Source organism: Pogona vitticeps, chromosome 4 (genome assembly GCF_051106095.1).
Source record: "Pogona vitticeps strain Pit_001003342236 chromosome 4, PviZW2.1, whole genome shotgun sequence".
In the NCBI taxonomy this organism is placed as follows: Eukaryota; Metazoa; Chordata; class Lepidosauria; order Squamata; family Agamidae; genus Pogona; species Pogona vitticeps.
The window spans coordinates 126747520-126768127 of record NC_135786.1 but is presented as its reverse complement, the minus strand read 5'-3'; the positions used below and the strand labels follow the sequence as shown (position 1 = coordinate 126768127).

The 20608-nt window shown below is 41.9% G+C and overlaps 1 protein-coding gene across 1 annotated transcript in view; it reads right to left on the bottom strand.

Annotated features, from left to right (window-relative positions):
- PDE4DIP (phosphodiesterase 4D interacting protein) overlaps positions 1 to 20608 on the bottom strand; it is a 139415-nt gene that overhangs the window by 60584 nt on the left and 58223 nt on the right. The window contains exons 14-23 of the mRNA XM_078392453.1: positions 19765 to 19878; positions 19371 to 19508; positions 18517 to 18696; positions 17998 to 18192; positions 15633 to 15711; positions 14508 to 14620; positions 13505 to 13621; positions 12971 to 13108; positions 12418 to 12530; positions 11858 to 11985 (exon numbers count right to left, since the gene is read on the bottom strand). Coding sequence (XP_078248579.1) covers positions 11858 to 11985; positions 12418 to 12530; positions 12971 to 13108; positions 13505 to 13621; positions 14508 to 14620; positions 15633 to 15711; positions 17998 to 18192; positions 18517 to 18696; positions 19371 to 19508; positions 19765 to 19878 — 1315 coding nt within the window. The remainder of the gene's footprint in view (positions 1 to 11857; positions 11986 to 12417; positions 12531 to 12970; positions 13109 to 13504; positions 13622 to 14507; positions 14621 to 15632; positions 15712 to 17997; positions 18193 to 18516; positions 18697 to 19370; positions 19509 to 19764; positions 19879 to 20608) is intronic.

The following is a 20608-nucleotide window of genomic DNA, read 5'->3' as shown; positions in this document are numbered from 1 at the left end:
TGGGATCCACAACTCAACTTTTCTGGCTAGGTTTTGCACCTGGATACACAGATGAGAGTACAGCACCTACTTTGAACTGAGCTGTATTTATCTGTATCAATCTTGACATCTCAGATTACTTGGGAAAGGGGACACACTTATTTCAGCTCATAACCAGATTTGATGGTGAGGATATGGTTTAGAAGTCAATGTGCCTCTGGCATTACTGCATTACTTTCTGCACTGTTTGTACTACAACAGAGGTGAATGAGAAGCAGAAAGTCCTAGGTGGGAAGACTTTAAGACTCTCTCGCAGTATTTCTTCCCTGAAAGTTGCTCCTCCCGCCCGCCCCCACTTTACTGGAAAAGTGAAAGGAAAAATAAGAAATAAAAGTAAAACAGCAAAAGTTTAGAAGCCTGCTAAAGAGGGGACTACAGTTTGTTTTACAACAAGATAGGAAATGTCTGGCTCTCCAGGTGGTTTGGATTAAAACACTCATAATCCCCTACCATTGACCACGCAAGTGAAGCTTCTGTGAACGGAAGGGCAAAATATCTGGAAAGCTAAACATTTCCTTCCCCTGCTCTATGAAAAACATCTCTTGCTTCAAAAGATCTGGGAAGGAAGGGAGATTTTTCATCCTGCTAATCTTGGAAAGCTGCCTTGGACTTCCAAAGAGTCAGCAATACAGCTTCTAATGCAAGGACCACTCAGGGGAAAGCTAAGGGTTAGGGTGATTTTTAAATACCCTCCTAAGGCTTTCATACAATCAATATTCTATTTTTAAGTTTGTATCACAGTGTCAGTGGCATCTGGGCTACTCAATGAAACTTTTGTGAATATATTAAATTTCTTTCACTCTCTCCTTTGAGCAGGCTGCAAACTCAGCGCAGGAGTCTGGATTTCAAATTCCCTGCAATTCTGATCTGTGTTTGCAGCCTGCATTCTGGGACTCACTTTTGTGAAATATTATTTCCTTTGTGCATGAGAAGGTCTTCTCCCAACTACCTCTGTTCCTGCTTGTTAGGCAGTGGGCGTGGATGACAACTAGCTAGCCATTTATACTTCCTGGAAATGCCTAGATTGTAAATGAGTGTTCTGGAGAGTCCTCGGCCTGGTCCCTCAATGGTGCAGCACTGTTCATTCTCAAATTCCAGGGGATTTCCTTTTGTGTTATCCTACAAATAGAGCCCCCTTATAATGCTGCACAGTGGAACACTCCTGGTGGGCCGCCTTCTTCCATGATATTAGATTAGCCTAGCTTCACCCCTTCCCCCACCTGTCCCACAACAGCATTCTGTTCCCACTGAACTTGCTCAGTTCTCACAACTGCTTTCAGCACACAGTTCCCCTCACAACAAATATGATTGAAAGGTGGTTCTCTCTCTCTCTCTCTCTCTCTCTCTCTCTCTCTCTGGTATTTCTATAAATCTTAGGATTGGATTTCGAAGGGGCAGAGGAACTCGAGACCAAATTGCTAGCATGCACTGGATGATGGATAAAGCCAGAGAGTTCCAGAAAAACATCTACTTCTGCTTCATTGACTACGCAAAAGCCTTTGACTGTGTCGACCACAACAAAATATGGCAAGTCCTTAAAGAAATGGGAGTGCCTGACCACCTTATCTCTCTCCTGAGAAATCTAGCAACATATAGAACTGGATATGGAACAACTGATTGGTTCAAAATTGGGAAAGGAGTACGACAAGGCTGTATATTGTCCCCCTGCTTATTTAACTTATATGCAGAATACATCATGTGAAAGGCTTGACTGGAGGAATCCCAAACCAGAATTAAGATTGCTGGAAGAAATATCAACAACTTCAGATATGCAGATGATACCACTCTGATGGCAGAAAGTGAGGAGGAATTAAGGAACCTTGTAATGAGGGTGAAAGAGGAGAGCGCAAAAAATGGTCTGAAGCTCAACATCAAAAAAACTAAGATCATGGCCACTGATCCCATCACCTCCTGGAAAATAGAAGGGGAAGATATGGAGGTAGTGACAGATTTTACTCTCTTGGGCTCCATGATCACTGCAGATGGAGACAGCAGCCACGAAATTAAAAGACACCAGCTTCTTGGGAGGAAAGCAATGACAAACCTTGACAGCATCTTAAAAAGCAGAGACATCACCTTGCCGACAAAAGTCCGAATAGTCAAAGCTATGGTTTTTCCTGTAGTGATGTACGGAAGTGAGAGCTGGACTATAAGGACGGCTGACCGCCAAAGAATTGATGCCTTTGAATTGTGGTGCTGGAGGAGACTCTTGAGAGTCCCCTGGACTGCAAGGAGAACAAACCTATCCTATCTAAAGGAAATCAACCCCGAGTGCTTCACTGGAAGGACAAATCCTGAAGCTGAGGCTCCAGTACTTTGGCCATCTCATGAGTAGAGAAGACTCCCTGGAAAAGACCTTGATGTTGGGAAAGTGTGAAGCCAAGAGGAGAAGGGGACGACAGAGGATGAGATGGTTGGACAGTGTCATCGAAGCGACCAACATGAATTTGGCCCAGCTCTGGGAGGCAATGGAAGACAGGAGGGCCTGGCGTGCTCTGGTCCATGGGGTCATGAAGAGTCGGACACGACTAAACGACAACAACAAATCTTAGGATACTCCCAAGCTTTAGGATGCTGGTACCTCCTTCTTATTTATGGGTGATGATGTCACTTTTGGCTGCAGAAATGATTTCAGAGGCAGAGTTTGCCCTGTATTCCTACTTCCCTTTATATCTATATCTATATCTATATCTATATCTATCTATATATCTATATCTATATCTATATATACAGATATAGAGATAGAGATAGAGATAGAGATAGAGATAGAGATAGAGATAGATAGATAGATAGATAGATAGATAGATAGATAGATAGATAGATAGATAGATAGATAGATAGATAGATAGATAGATAGATAGATAGATAGAGATAGAGATAGAGATAGAGATAGAGATAGAGATAGAGATAGAGATAGATAGAGATAGATAGATAGATAGATAGATAGATAGATAGATAGAGAGATAGAGAGATAGAGAGATAGAGAGATAGAGATAGAGATAGAGATAGAGAGAGATAGAGATAGAGATAGATACATAGATAGATAGATAGATAGATAGATACATATACATATATAGATATAGATATAGATATAGATATAGATATAGATATAGATATAGATATAGATATAGATATAGATATAGATATAGATATAGATATAGATGCTGTCCACTCTACCCAAAGGTCTCTGGGCGGCTTACAACAACTATTTTATCTAACTATTTTAGTTATGCGCAGCACCTGCATGGCTTGGTTTCTTATGCAGCCACTAGCTGGCCTATGAAACTGAACTCAGATACTTCTAGCAGAGAGTGCAAACAGTTTGAGCCTTGGCTCTTTCTCCTATCCAATGTGGCTAATAACAACCACATTCTTTGGCTGTCGGAAAGGATCTTTTGGCACAGATCCTTAAAATGTGGTTAAACTAAAGTACTGCACTCAAGACTACCACAGACTTCCATCTTTCTGAAGTCAGTAAATTGAGTACTCAGCTCACAGAGGGGAGGGGGATATGTAACCTGCATAATTCAATTGTAAACTGCCTAGAGTGTGCTTTAAGCACACTTTGCTTTTATTTTGCTATCTCTTACAGAACCATCTGTTTCTCATTTTAAAGTTGCTGGCTAGGTAAACAAAGAAAGAGGAAGAGACAGAGAAGGAAGAATGAGGCTGAAAGAAGCCATAATGAGAAAGCCCATTTGTTGCTACTCTCTGCAAACGTTTGGAAAAAAGCTGCTGGTAAATTGAGATCCTGATAAGGACAGCAAATTTTGGGAGACTTTCTATTTAATGTAATAAAATATATTACCCAGTTTTTGCACACAGTTCTGGACACTGCACTTAATCAGCAGGATTACTGTGAAAAAAAATTAGTTTTGGGTCCGGTTTATGAAGAGCAGGTGTCTTTGCGCAATATGTATATACAGTACATTTATGTTGTATTTATGCTGTTAAAACTTACAGACTCTTAAAAACATTTGCATAATGTAACAAAGTCTAAATAAAAATATTTTTCTCTAATTTGTGTGGGTCAGTGAACAGTAGGTTTCTAAAACCTAATGAATAAATTGGCCAGTCTGGTTTCTTAACTGCTTATCAAACCTAGAGGACAAACAGGGACCCAGAGGGATTCATTTTATTAAATTAAAAGCAGCTCTGTTTCTTTACAGGGGAAGGATTCATGGGGGGTGGGGAAGGATACATTTTCCCTTTGACAAGGAAAAAAAATTGAGGATTGGCTCAAGAGGACAAGTCTTGCATGCAGAAGAGCATTCCCCAATGGGTTGAATCTCTAGCAGTTCAAGATAGGGTTAGGGGAAATTCCTACTTGCCACTCCAGACAGCTGAGGCCATTCAGTGAATAATATGGGACCAGATGGACAAATGGAGTGACTCTCTTTGAGGCAACTTCCTGTCATCCTGGAGGTCTAGAAGCCAACCCTGAACCCAAATATGTTAAGACTCCAGGGGAAAGACTGAAGGGCTTGGAAAAACATTCTTTTCCCTTTTTTCTTCCTAAAATTCCCATCCTAACCCACACAGGTAGTAGTACAATACCAAAAGTAGTATGAAGCTCTTAATCTTGATTGTTTGGAGACTTGAAAAAAAAGTGTATCCAAATAAAAATAATGATGATCAATAACATGTTTACTTCTAGACATTATTCTCAGGAGTTGTGCTTTGCACACATGATGTTGCACCTCCCTAACAATCACCTACATGGGAAAACATAATTCATGCTGGAATAGAACACCAATCGATACTGTGACAATAACATAGGCTGTGGTGTATGTTTGTTGCTCTCATCTGCGGCATTTGGTTATTGCCTATTTTCCAAGTCATGATGGTTACAGGAAACTCTTAACAATGGAGAGGAGTCCATGCTACACTTCTTCATTCATTCACCTAAGAATTAGTTGCATGCACTTCTTCCACTGGAGGATTAACAATACCCGTTGGAAGCCTTTGGTTCTTCAGGTGTTTGTCCTGCAAGTCGCAGAAACCCCATTCAGCATAGCCCATGGGGAGATTGGGAGGCACACACCAAAACCCCTAGTTTACCAAAAGCTCCCTAGAAGCAAACCCAACTCAATGAGTAAGATAGTCCCTCAACTTCCTATCCAGCATTGTACTTAGTGGGCTGTATTCTGCTGTACCTGATATTACAGTCACCTGGGGTAATGCTTCAGCAAGCTGCAAGTCAGTGGGAGAGACTTAGGAGAGCAGAACAGAGCCCAGTAAATGAGGCAGCTTTCCAGAAAGGCATGATCTTGGAGGCTGTCTCTTCCTGGAGCTGATTATAGACCACTTAGCTTCAATGGATTTTTAATATAGTAATACTGATCCTAAGGTTGCACTTTTTAAAAAGCAAATAGCAAGCTTGCTATCAATATTCTTTCACCACAATTTGGGCAGAAGTATATCAGCAGTAAATATTACAGCTTAATGTGTCAAAGAAGTTCTTAATTTTTAAAAGGGACATAAGCGAGCCTAGCCAGGCCTGGTGTCTGTTGGAGATCTGTCCACTATCTGGAACATCAGATTTAGTTTTGTATTGTATATATTTATCTTTGTATTAAATGTTAATTAATTTTGGCCTTCACTTCATTTCCCTGGGAATCCACAGTGCTCAACTGAAATGCATTAGGGGGAAATATATTTAAATAGCTGGACAGCCTTAGGTAATGACTGTCTAGGCATTGCTTTCATTTCACTGCCATGTCAGTGATATGTTATTCTGCTTGAAGACATACAACAGCAGAGAGTTTCATAGCATCCAGTAACTGACCTCCCTGCACACGCACCCTTCTGCCCGCCTACCCACTTTAATTCACAATTGTGAGCTAGGAAGGAAAGAGTGCTGTCAACAGGCAAAATATCTCCATGTGTGAAACCAAGTGTCCATCACTCCCAATCAGCTTTTAAGATACATCAGCAAACTTCCATAAAATTGCTTGGCAATCAATCTTTCACTGCTCTACTACTGTCAATTTGCTACATTCGACACTTTTAAGTAAAGAGGGCCAGCAGGCGACAATCCTACATCTGTGTGCTCCCTACTAATGACTAGCACACAGCTGTTTTCAGGCCTGGTTTTATTTGAAACATTTAGGTGAAACTATAAAAATACAAAAGTTTACAGGTATTGCAATTTAGCACATTTCCTAAGATATAATCACACAAGAATGACAGACATGACTCAGCAGTCCTCAGAAGGGCATTAAGTTGGCATGTTTGGTGCAATGAACAGGGAAAGGTAATCAGTGAGACTAGCCGAGGAAAATGCGAAGCAGTCCCGCTAAAAGAAACCCAGCACTCTGAACTGAAGACAAGGCAGCCACTGAACAGATGGATTTAGGTAAGGTGAGAACACCTCACCTCCATCCTTCTTGCAGGGTTAGCCATTTGGCTGAAAAACTGCCATAATCTGCTCTTACCTTATGTAGCATAATACTAGGCAAACCTGCCAGAGAGGCCTGGTCTTGTTGCATCATCAAATTCTACTAGCCTGGTGGGGTTGCCCAGTGGCAATTAATAATGGAAGCCTTTCTAAGGCCTGTGTAAACAGCCCCTGAGTTCTGAAAAGACAGAGTTGTAAGAATTCAAAGGAAAGAAACAGGCAGGCAGAGAATGGTCTGGCCCAACAATCTTGAAACACACACACATGTACACAAAGAGGCTAGAAAGAATATCAGAACACTGTCGAGCTTTCAAAAAAACCAATAAAAAATCCAAGAGGCACCAACAAGCCTCCCAACAAACATGGGTACAGGATGCAAAAATAAAAATAAAAATGCCTCCGTGTGTTTTTCACCATCTATATTTTCAAATCTTTAATTCAAATAGCTAAGATGTACACCTAGAAAGTATTATCTCAATGGCTCCTAAGCTTTCCATACTGAAAGAATCTTTGCTAGGAGTGCATCTAAACAAGTGAGTCCAGGCTGGTACGTAGCATTTGAGAAGATGGCTTTGCACCAGCAAGTTGCTAGGGTAGCTGTACTTATAGCATGTTTAGGGTTACCATCATGTAAGCACCTCAAAGAGGTTACACCTGTTTGTTTTACTCTAATGGCATGCATAAGGTTGATGCACAGCAGGCAAAGTCCAGATGGGGCAACATTCAAATTGGATCGATCTTTTAGAGTGACAGAAACATGATATTTGTTTTGCGAGAGGACAAATAAGGTCTTTGGCATGGTTGGATACAGGAGCTCTGAATGGTGAAGCAGAAGCAGCCAAACAGACCCCATTCTGACCTTGGAAATTGCAATTTAAAATCCTTTGCAAGGATCTCTGCATGCATGCTCACTAGTCAAGCCAAACCAATTCATTGCTACGGTCCTTAGACCAATCATATGCATGCTCGCTAAATGCCATGGTGACTTGGCACTTAGAATGTTTTACTTGCATTCTTTCAAATTTCTCTCTAAAATGAGAAGGGCCCATTTCAAAGGCCTGTCAAAAACAGGATGGGAAATGAGTTTTCCAGAAGAGCATCAAAAATGGAACATAAGCCCTCACAGCCACATGGCAACTTCCAAGCTGCTGATGCCTCCTAGTGTTCAGAATGGGAATGGCATTCAGAGGTCGAATAAAATGAGAAGGATCTTTATGTGTGGGGTGGTGATGGAGGATGGAAATAAAGGAACGACAGTAAATCTTAAGACATTTTGATGGAATATTAACTTAGGGCCGGGTTAAAACAAATTAGTATGTCCTGCTACATCCCCCCCGCCCCAAACTGTTTTGTGTTTGAAACAATTTTTTTCAAGTACTAGAAAGAACAAGAGTCGGGGCCAAATACACAAACATTTTAAAAGAGAAATCAACAGTAAGATTTTAATCACAGCTGTGGGATGTATGAGGGTGCTAAGACCCTATCTTTCTTAACACCTAGCTATAGTCATGCATTCCCCAGTTACATCTAGATCAGATTATTGTGAGAGCCATACAACCTTTGGTGGGTTCGTTTTAAGAAGCCTGCAAATTACTGTTGCACCAACTTTATCAGCATTTGATTTCCCCCGCCCCCCACTAAAAGTGCTTTAAAGCCTTACATGCCTGGATAATTACGGGATCCTCTCGCATTAGCTTCCGTAAAGGCTTATGGCTGTCCCACTGTGATCACAGCTTTGCCTGGTAGCAACACGGGAGGTCTTGTCAACTGTGTCTCACCAACTATGGCCCTCACTGTTCCAAGAGATCAAAATCGCTTCCACTGTATTATTATTTAACCACTGCCTGAGGACTTTTCTTCATACCCCCTAAAAGGCCTGCCCTTAATGCTGTTTCATTTGTTTCTCCGTGGTTTTTTTAAAATGATCTGTTATTCTTTCTGCTGTTATGCCTTCAATGCTTTTTCACTTGAATGAACGATACAAAAATGTACATATTTTAAATACAATATTTCTATCCAATAACAAGTCTTCTCTAGGTGGATTACAAAATACTACACAAATGAGAGCATGGTGCACAACAAATAAAAATAGCACAGGAAATAAATATATAAAAATATACTAAAAGTAGCTAAAAGTTTGAAGAAAAATGTTTTCATGTGGCCTTGGAAGGGCAACTGTTGCACATAATTTTCCTTACTCTGGCAGAGGAGACTGAGCGTCTGCACCACAGGGTCAGCAGCAGCAAGCACATGGGGTGCCTGTGCGAGACAAGATTTTCATTGTGACAACAGTGGGAAAGGAGCTCCTTAGCCTTGCATACTATGTTCTCCACAAACATCACACATACCCATGCCTTGCCTATTTTTAAAATGAGACATGGTTCTCTGTGATTTGGTCCTTACACAGCTTGTGCACAACATGGAAGTGCTTCCAGTTTCTTCTGTACATCAAGGAAGATGGAAAAGAGACATAGCACCATCCATTTAAAGATATACTTGGATCCTTCTGAAGCCATTTGCTTCACACACCAGGGTCTCAGTCACGACAGCATGACCTACAGTGGGAATTACTGTACATTTTCCTTCTGGAACTCAAAACATGACAATCCTTTCTAACATAGTTCACAGATCCCAAAGAAGACTGGAGCTTCTTTTCTTGACTTAATTCTCATCTTGAATAGATTTTCCTACCTGCTTGCCCTGGCAAGCACTTCAATATAGGAACAAAAGACACTCAAGATCTAGTAAACTCCGTTTTAAACATCTGCACTGGAAAACAGAACCGGGCAGAGTTTTAGGTTGCATGTCTCAGTATCTGGGGCTCAACTTGTGAACATGAGTTAGCTCTTTGCGTTATGCAAGTGTAGTACTGCTCATCTGGATTGCTTCAGGGTGGGTTCCTATGAAAAGACAGGAAATCTTACCACCCATTTCTAGCCCACCTATCCACTCTCTGGTGCCTATCAGAGAGAAGCGCTGCTTCTAGTTTCTCTGCAGCCTACTTTAAGCTGATGCTCTACAGATGATCTGGACTGTATCTCCCACTATTCCTTACCACTGAGCATGCTAGGTAGGGCAGAGGAAAGCTGAAGTCCCAAGTATTTTGAGAGTATCAGACTGGAAACTGCTTTTAAATTAAATGAGAGATGGACCAAAATAATAATAATAAAGAAGTAAAAACCAATGCCAAATCAGCTGTTTTAGACAAAATAAATATTCCCTGGGGAATTCAAGAAGGAATTCCTCAGCCAATCGTAATTACTCAAAACTAATTCACTAGCTGTGAGAAAATTTCTTTTGTGCTTTTAAGAGAGAAAGTTAGCTAGGTGGCATTGAAAGTCTATGTAGAGTGAAAGTTTAGACTTCCCTGCAAGATGGAGAAGAAATCACTGCCTTGCTAGATCAAGACATCCACCTATCTTCAGTTCTGGCCTGTTAGATGTTCTTACAAGCTCACAGGCTGCCAGTCCATTTCTAGGCCTAATTCAAAGAGCTTGTTATGGCCTATAAAGTCCTGTATAGCTTGGGCTCAGACTATCTGAAAGATTTCCTTGCTCCCAAGATCATCAGGGGAGGCTCTTCTCTCAGTCCCACTGCCTTCTTGGACATGTTTTGTGGTGACACGAGAAAGCCCATTTTCTGTTGCTGCTCCCTGGTTGTGGACCCCAAGGCCTAGCTGGTCACCACTGTTGATGTCCTGGCGACAGGTGATGAACATACTTTTTAAGCAGGTTTTTAACTAACTGGGCAGTGAGGAGTTTTACCTATTATTTTATGTATGTTTTAATTTGCTTTTAATTGTTAAACTAATATATGCTGTATTGTTTTTAATGTAGTAATTGTGTTTTTAACTGCTTTGCTTTTTACTAATTTGTGAGCCACCTTGGGTCCTGTTAATTTGGAGAAAGTTGGCCTAGGAATAGAAGTAATTAAAAAAAATCATCATGTAATCAGAGGCCTATAGTGTCTGTATACGACGTTTTTAGTTCTAGGACAGTGTTTGGAAACACTGATAGATCTACCTTCTTTTTCAAGCAAAGTTACAGACATCGCCTGCACACAGCAGCGAGGAGGTGGCACCACCAAACAGCAAAGCATCACGAATCCAATTGTGCCAAGCAAGCAAGTACTGGTAGCCTGACTGCAAAGCCTGAAGGCGCAATGTTTTGAGTATGTAAAATGTTTTCTTTGCAGAAGATGCATGCGCATGCAGAACCAAAACTTATGCTACTCCCAAAGCTGACACTGGCCCTCAATTTGAGCTATGTTCATAGATTCTTCAAAGGGTTGGAAGACATTGTGCTTTTTTATTAACTGATCAGGGTCTGCTAGTAGCCTAGCTTCACAAACACCTGCAGCCAATTCAGGCTGTACTTGGAACAGAATAAACTACTCAATATTTGATTTTTTTTTTTTTGGGGGGGGTGTTGAATTGTACTGCTTTGGCTATAGCGAAGAAGGGCAACATTGGGCACTCAACCCCTCCATTTATTAATGTTATACAATATAATCTGAGATTACATATGACTGAAATACTGGATGGCTGATTCTATGAATTTAAATACTTAGACTTGCTGAGGGGTTGACCTCCTGTCATCCAGTCCCAAGCAACTTTAAAGTTTCAGCTGAATCCTGCCTGGGGAGGCAGCTGACCACAACCACCTACCTTACCATGGGCTGATGGGGCCTGAAGTGTGAAAGGACGCAACAGGTCTTCTACCACATATTTTATAGCATGACTGACTGCTATCACTGTAGTATGGCTCTAGTGCGCATGGCTGTAATTTTGCCAAACCAATGGGCAACTCTAGATATTGAGAAACTATCTAAGCTCAGAATAATCCACATAAATACCAAAAGCAAAGAGCATGCAATTCTAGAGAGGTGACCTACCCCTTTTAAGCTCTGCTTATGTCTGGGAGTTTTGAAGAGTTTTTTTTAAAATCTTCACAGGGTGTTAGTGGGTGAAAACATGGGAAGAGCGAGCTCAACAAAATAAATCAAGAACAGCAACAAATATGTACCCCACCCCGCAAAAAACTAGTTACAAATGAATGTAAACATGTCACAGAACAATTAACACAGATTCTGAAGGAATAGGGGGATGGGGAGAATCTTTATTTCGCCAAATTCAGGGGGGGGGGAGAAGGAAAAAAGGGTGCTGGATAGAAAACAGCTATAAAGGAATGATAAGATGCTACCATCTATTGACATCCTCTTTGGCAGTGCCAGGAATGTAAATGATACACATGTGGGTTGCACAGAATGCCATTTCCAGCAAGAACTAATCAGCCCTCCCAGCGTCAAGACAGGCTTGCTTGGTTAGTGATCAGCTTCCATCCTGCACCCGCGGCAGTGTGAAGGCCAGAGCTTAGAAGGCATGCTTGGGCAGGACTGTCACACGCTCCTGTTCCCCACCTCCAAAGCTATCCAGTGATTCCAGCCTGCTCAGGCGCTCCAGGCTTCTTCCAAGCGCCTCTTCCAGTTGTCCACGGAGGGCCTGAACTGCCTCCAACTCTGCTTGTAGGGTCTCTTCTGTCCTAGATCTGGTAAAGCCCATACAAAAAGGGGAACAAATTAGGAGGGGCTCTTCAGCGTCTACCACATCATTCTGCTTACCCCTTATTCAGGACCTTCCAAACAGCACTAACAATCCAACTGGGTCTCTTCCAACTCCTTCTCACCATCCCTGCCTCTGGTGCAAAGAAGAGAAGGGGAAATAGTGCACACAGAAGGTGAAACACCAACCACTTCTTACAATCTGGATAGAGGAACAGTCTACCCCTTCCCAAAAACAATTCATTCTGAGGATTCATGATTTCATAAAACCAAAAAACTTTTAGATGTATCAACAAGGAAATAGCAGCGGGCGGATGTTGTTATCATAGTCCTTTGCCAGCACGCTACACAGAAACTGCAACCTCTCTGAGTGCAACATGCCTTAGCACGGTCTACAGCTTGCAGACGGGGCTCCTCACCTATCAGGATGAGTGTGAAGCTTCACCAAAGTGCTGTAGAGTTGTTTTTCTGCCTTCAGGGTTTCATTCAGCTGATTCCTCTCTGCTGCCAGGCCCTCCAGCGCCAGCACCAGCTGCCAACAGGAACATTCTATTTCACTTTATGTTAAGTGTTAATTTACTGTGACATACAGATCAAGTTGAAAGAAGTTCCATATACAAGGTCTCTCTGATTCCGCTTTTCTCAAAGTGGAACTTCTGCAGCTTACCGAAAGAAAAAAAAAAACAAAAGGCACCCCCCCAAACCACTTACAGCCAGACTGTGGGCATATGGACAGTTAAGTCCACACTGCATACTCCAGATGGTTTCTCTGAACAGATATCATAATCTACACTATAATTAGGAAAGCTTTACATTTGAACTAGAAAACTAATCGCAAATGTTTCAGTTACAAGGGTGCTGCAGGACAAAACTGGTGCAGAAGAGGGCTATAAACAAAGTCCTGTGCTCCTCTGAAGAAAAGCAGGGTACAAATCTAAGTCCTATCACAGGATGGGGGCCCTTCTGTTATACCTGCAGCTGCCTGCTTCCTGAAGCCTCCTGTCCTCGTGATTCCAACTGAGCTACCTTTTCTTGAAGCATCAAAACCTCTTGGGTGAGTCGCTCAATTGCTGGCATTTCTTCAGGGTCAACCAGTTGCATTTGCAAGTCCTGAAAAAAAATGAACATGGAGGGAAAAATAATACAATTCATGGTCTTGGACCTTGCAACTACTAGTCTTTCAGCCAGTGGGAGACAAGTGGCATGTCATATGAAAATTCTGAGTAACATCCAAAATGGGAGAATCTGTATTAAAAGCCCAAGAGAGGGCTTTTCATTAGAGTACTACAGAACAAGGGACTGAATATTAAACAACCCTGTTTTACTTTTAAAGGTTCTGTAGCTTACCATCATCGAGTATTAAAACACAGACTTGAGTTTCTGAATTAAGTGTAAAAACTGAATTACTTGTGTAATATGTTAAATATCAGAAGGACCTGGTATTTAGGCATTATTGTTCTCAGGGAAAAAGATGGGGTGTTCAAACACTCTGGTTGTTAGTCCCACCTTTATGAGTTCTTCCTTGATCTGGTTACTTCTAGTGAGAGATTCAACATCAGAAGCCTGAACCTGCAGCTCCTCTTCCTGAGAGGTGACCAAAGACTGAAGAGCAGAGAGTTCCAGCTAAGGAGAACAAAACACAAGCACGAGATCAATATAACAATATAACAAATCAATATAACAAAGCACCTGATTCTCCACAAGCTGGTTTATGCTTTTCGTTTGTTACAAACATTCCCCCCCCCCCGCTATAAGATATTCAGACCACATGGCAAACTATTCCAAGAAAAATCCAACACATGCTTTCTTTGTTTAGGACATTAGGTATTAAGCTCTGAGTCCATAACCACAGACATCAGGTTGACAGCAGAATTGTGTCCCTGAGGATTCCACTGGAAGGGAGATCAGAGTTAAGTTCAGTCATGTGGGCCTTGTGAAGGAAGAAGGTGGGGTACTCAACCTTTTTGACACTGGGGGCCATATAGGATACTAGGAGCACAGCCAAAAATATACACACACTACTGATTCTGTTTCCTTGTTAAGATGGAATGGATTCCTTTCTTTCCACACATCCCCAACAAGGAAAGTGAGATTGATCTGCTGCACCAGTGACCATGATCCACTCCTCTACTCTAAGGGAAGGTTGTGCACTGCATAGAAAAAAAGAAAGCTTTCTTACTCAAAAACATTAATACACACGTATGTGATAAAGCTTTTTCTGGGACGTACGGAACCAAACAAAGCCCACTGCTGTATGAACATTATGTCCTTCTTGGAAGGCAGCAAGACAAAAACCTCTGCTTAGTGTCAGGGGAGAGACGAATCCTATTCAAGCATTCATTAAAACCTTCTGGATAGCCCCACCTCCTTCCCCTCCTGTGTTTAGGGCGATGGAGGAAATGTATCCGTTTGCCTTGGTTGATCTGTAGCCTAGGGGGCATCATCTTCCCCTTGAACTAGGCCCAGCCTGAAGCCGAGTGTGTTGGAAGTGGCCTTTGTCTACAGATACCTTCAGACTCCTCAGACTCACTCTGCTTTCCCTCTCCTTCCGGGTCAACAGCTCAAGCTCTTCCCTGGCACTAAAAAGTTCCTTCTCAAGTCCAGCGGTTGTTTCAAATACAGCTGAAAGAAAAGCAAAGATAAACTGAAATCACATGACAAATAGTCACATCCATCTTTCTACATGGATGAGCTAAAAAGAGTTAACCTACACAATCTTTTTTATTAAGGGAGTTTTCTTCAGTGCTTTTAAAAGAGATTCCCCCAGTTGTGTTAGGAATGTTTAATTTCTGTGTGCATCCTGCTCAATGGTTGCTTTGTTTCTCTCCTGTTTGTAAAACAATCTCAAGGCATACCGCTACATAACTGTCACTGAGCAGAACAACAATCCCCAAGTTTCGGTTCAAGAGAAGCAGCCAATCATATAAGAACAGTCCTCTTGCAGTACCCACCCCCCATCTCCATATGAGCGCCAATCCAGAAAGGTACCATGATTGTCCAGATCAGCTCAATTAATCTCCCCTGTCTTTCTCCTGGTGAAAATTATCTACCAGGGAGACCAAAGACATTTCTGTACAAAAACCAGATCAGGAGTCAGATTGAAATGGATCTAGATAATCTGTATAATCTAGAAATGCTTAGGGTTGCAGAGGAGCCATTCCACTTGAGCACCCTGGGCAAGAAAAGTATGCTAGGTACACACCTGCCAGTAACTACCCTGAGCTGAAATGGAGCTTTAAATATTAAAGTCTTGGATAAACTGGATATTATAAGTGCATTTTTCAAAGCTATCTCCAGCAATATCAGTAAAAGAGAACTTGAAAAGCTACTACAAAACACCATAAAATAATTCCATCCTGCTTTGCTGTAGGAAGTAAGTCCAGTTCTGAAGCAATCCCCTTTAATGCCCCCCATGATCCACCTCATCAGATTAATCAAAATAAATTTATCTCCAAACAATACCCAACTCTATTTTCTGACACTGCTTAGTCATTACAACCCCCCTCATTAATTTCCTTATCCCACTGACCTAAATCTACAGGCGCATTTCATTTTTCATAGGAGGGAGCAAACTTGTGCCCAACAGAGTAAACATACTCGATTGCCTTGAACTCTATCAAGCAGAGGGACAAACCTTTCTGTGCCTTGGACCCGACATCTCCCCTTTCTGCAATCATGGCAGTGGTGGTCTCGCCAGAACTTTGTCTTGCTACCTAAAAACATAAATTCATTTCTTTACCGATATTTCCAGGCATTTGAGGGCTTGAATAGAATTTTCAGCTCCAGTATAATATTGTATGTCAATAAGAAACTAGAGCAGAGTTTTCCCATAGCCTCTGTAATCATGATTTGGGGCTTCTTGATGTTCAACTGCAGTCCCATTTTGGAACTACCTTTCATTGTCACTAAAATTTGTTTGAAGTCATTGCTGCTTTCTGCCAGTAAGATGGTGTCACCTGCATATCTTAAATTACTGATGTTTCTTCCAGTCATGGGATTGATTGATTGACTGAAAATGTATTTACCCTGCCTTTCTCTATAAAAGGACCCAAGGCAGCATTCCACCAAGGTTCATTTATCTCTATCAAGTCACGCCTATACTCCTGGACTAAGATTTCCAATTCTTCTTGTTTGTTTTCCATATTCCTACATTCCTATATAGAGACTGGAGACTGTGTGATTTCTGGCTTGGTTTCCCTCTTACATTTTTATAAAGACTATCATTGGGTCCCATTAGAGTGCTTGCACTGTTTCTAATATATGTATCTAATAATGTAAACATAACATTATTTGTTGTGTCACAAAATAGCAGTTTGAATTAATAGCTCATAACTGAAATTGAATTAGAAGGGAGAGGGAGATGCAAACTTAGAGATAAAGACAGATGAAGCTCAACCCCACTCCACCAGCCCTGAAATTGGAAAAGAGACACTTTAATAAGTGGCAGCTGCTACCCGTTGTTTCACCCTGGTTATGCAAGCACACCCATAGGATATAGGTCAATGGGGTAGAAAACTTAACCAAGAATATTAAGTAGGTCATACTTCTCAGTACATTTTCTGATGCATACCATCCATGAGAGCAACCAAGATAGTTTCAGTTAAAAAACTGAGATAACCATCGGGACAGAATGAACAGCTTCATCTAAAGTATCTAGAGTTGAGTCATCACTAAATACTCAAACGTGTTGCCTAAATAGAACAATTTGAAATGGGGCCATAGCTGCCCAAATCAGTGGTATCAGGCGTTATTTTTTATTACAAGGCATCTTAAGAGCCTCCACCAGAGATGCTGGCATTATACTTTCTCTTATAGAGGCATTTACCACTACTGTCACTCACACTAGCTAACAAGGATAAAGAAAGACATGGAGGGCTACACCACTAAAATGATCTTTTGCATATCTTTAACATGTACAAAATCTATCCATACAGGACTGATTTTCAGAAATAACTGGAAATCACTCTTGCACTCGCAGCAGTGGCCTCCTCAATTTTTTTTTGTTTCTGATTATTTTGTTATGTAATTATGTCTGCTGAAAATGATCCTGCCCAGCCTGGAACAAGTATGAGCTGCTTCACAGATAGAACATCTTCATAACAGGTCACTGCAGCCTCTGAAAATTCCAGCAACTCCCTAATTGGCCAGACAGCACCTAGAATAACTCTGCTAGGTGGATGCTCACAGCACTAGGTGGATGCAATGATAAGCGTGCTCTGCCATTCCCAACAAGCAGTGCCAAAGCGGGTCCTCTGTTTGTCGGGATTTGGCCCACATTTCCTCACCACTTGCATGCACAGCCTTCCTGTTAGAAAACCATGTCTCTACTGGATACAAAAGAAGTGATTGTCTATGACCCCACTCAGGAGATCAACTAGGGATTCAACATAAGAGCATATATATTAGCAGGAAAATCCTATTTGGCCTTCTAAGTCTCTAGGGATATGCTATCTTAAGAAGCCTCCACACCTCATGGAGATTAGAAATTGCTGTGAGCTTAAACCTAGCCAAGTAGTGATCTGTCCATGACAAGAAGCCTTATCAGATTTCAGCAACACAAACATCTACTTCATCATGCCTTCCACTTGTACTGGACCAGATATGATCTTAAAACAGCCCACAGTTCTCCCAGAAATCCTGAGTCATATCAGATAAAGGTTTTGCTACAAAAGGTGAAATCCTCTACAGTAGGCCCAAGGGTCTCCAATCTAGCCACCAAGACCACTTTCACCAGCCCAGGTGGGTTTACTGCAAAATAGCAGGTGACAGGTAACCTAGCAGAATCCTTAACTTGCCTTCAGAGCTCAAGCCCCAAATGAAAATACTTGTAAACTGGAAGTTCACTGGAAAAAAAATGCCTAGACTGGAAGTGGGAACCATAAGGAATCCCAGCTCACCACTCATCAAGCTTTATGCTATGGCATCAAGAAGTCTAGCCACAGCTGCAGGAGTTTAAAGCACACAAATCACACTGCACTGTTGCATTCTGCCCCACTTACATGATGCTGCTGTTCTCTAGCGAACACTGTCTGAAGCAGCTCCTGAAGTGCAGCCACTTGTTCTACAGCCTGCAGGCTTTTGGTACTTAGCAGTTCCTTAATGATCTGCTCTTTCCGCTGCAGGCGGAGATACAGCTCTTCCACAACGCCTCTCTGCCCAGGCAGCAGCTTGCACAGCAGTGTTGTCAAGAATGCCTAGGATAAGAACATGGATTAGGAAGGAGGAGGAGAATTCCACTGCTTAGCAACCTGCAAAGTGTTTCAGAAGCAGCAGGGTCTTTCACTGCAATGCCCCAGACACTTGGGGCAAGGGGTAGACAACCCTTAGGATAAACACCATGGCCCATTTGTGATATGCTTTTGTGATCCTGTTTAGGTAACTACCTAATGAATGACTGCGAATTGAAACCAGTGATATTCTAGTGAGAAAGATGGGGCAACAGTTACAGTGCCTCCTAGGTATTATGATTCAACTCTTAACACAGAAACCACCCACCATCCAGTGCTCACAAGTCTTACTTCCACTTCCTTATTCCTATCACACAGAGCTGTCTGCAGCTGCTGGATGATTTCTTCTTGTTTTGCCTGCCATTTGTGAGATTTTGCTTCCATTTCCTTTTTCATCCACTGCAAATTCTGATGGGTTTTCAAAAGGTGTTCATGGTCCAGGTTCTTGGCTTTCAGCAAGCTCTCCAGATCCTAACAAGGCAGAATGTGGAGAACAAACAGATTAACATGGAAACAAGCCAGACCTTTTTCTGGTTTTACAAACCAAACAGCACTGATGCCACCAGGTACTGCCGTAGGTGGCTTAGGAGTTATTCCCAAAATGGCACTACCTTCTCACTCCCAGTGAGAAAGAACATCTGCACTGCATCGTCTAAAGGTCAAATTTACTTCTGTACATTTACCACTGAAAAAAATACAAACTGAATCAGGAAGGTCCTTTGCTGAGACCCTTGAAAGCTGCCAAAAATCAAGGTAGAAATACTGGGCTATCAAGTCCTCCAGTGCAGTTCTCCAGATGCTGCTGGATTACAACTCACAGCATTTGCCATCACTGGCTACACAGCATTTGACATCACTGGGATAGAAGCTATAGTCCAACAACATCTGGATGGTCCACTTTGATCACCTCAGGCTAGATGAATTATTATCCTATTGGTCCATTATAGACAGTAAAATGGGAGTTGAGCGTTATCCTAGAATGCTGGCTTAACTGTGATGTTACTCTGGTCAGCCTAAGAAGCAAAGAAGATGCTTCAAGAGCGCTTTCGAAAAGTACTGCATTGTAATGTTGATCCCAAGAGCAGGAAGAAGCCTTAGTATATAGAAAGAGAAGCATGAGCATTGTCCTTCTTGGGCCAAGTTACCTGAATGGTAGCCTTGCTATTGGATAGGACTTGGTGTAGGCTTTCCAGATCGCGCTCCCGCTCTTTCACAGACAAACGAAGTTGATGCAGTTCTTGCTCTCTGTCTTCAAGCACACAGAACTTTTCATCTATTGCTCGCTACAACAGAAAAGTCCCTGGTTAAATGTATGTTGGGGAGCAGGGGCAACAAAAGTCACAGGATCAAGCATCCTTTTGCAAAGAGCTCAACGTCACACACCACATTCTTCCTGTTAAGAAGTTTGGCTTTCATACCCTTCCCCTCTTCTACATGCTAAGAGCACGATTCCTGCTTGAGATGCTGCAAAGGCTGTGACACAAATGAGCACAAAAAGAAAGAAATGAACAGATTGTGCTGGACATCCCAAGCAAATACCTCCAGGGCAGCATCTCTGTCTTTAAGTCGCTGTTGCAATTTCTGCACCATTTTATCAGCAGATGTGGGGCCCTTGTCCCTGTTCTGATGATACTGGAGGAGTTCCTTAGATTCCTAGAAAATAAAAGTACATCAACAGAGGTTATTTGGCAAGTTTAGCGAGTTTCAAGAAAGAATCAAGATTTGGGGGGGGGGAGATCCGGATGTTCTCAGAGAAGCAGTATGGCAGGTGTGGGTGGGAACAACAAAACAGGTCAGTAGTCTAAGGGCACCTCTTCACTTGGTTCTGCTCTAGGAAGTTCTGTGTATTAATCTACCATTTTATCATAATCAACTTGTAGCAGGTGAATCCCTGCTTAGAAAACAAAAGATCTGACCAAGCTTTATACTATTTCAAACCTGACAGCTGCCTGAAAAGTGCCCTACTCTAAGGTTACTTTGAAAGTTGTCTGGGAAGCTACCATATGGGTCCTCACAAAACGGAGTGCCAAAGTCTTATATAGCTATATAAAACTTGAATGTTGGGGGAGAATGAGTTTTAATTTTTTAAAAAGGTAGGAAATGGTTTGAGCTCAGAAACTGCATGAAGCACCAAGTGGTGGTGGGTCCTCTACATCTGTGGCAGGAAAGCAGCAATCCTGGCCCCTTTATTCCCCAATCCCACCCCTAGGATAGAAGGAACTAAGGCTGGTCTAGCAGGACTAATTCCTGAGAGCCCCATCTTGACTTCTAGTCATCACTCCACTGTTTTCTAGGCATGTGGAGGCTGGACATTCTTCTAAGGTTTTTATCTAGTTATGATAGCAGTTTTACTAATTTATGGGTTTTTGGATCCATCTTTTCC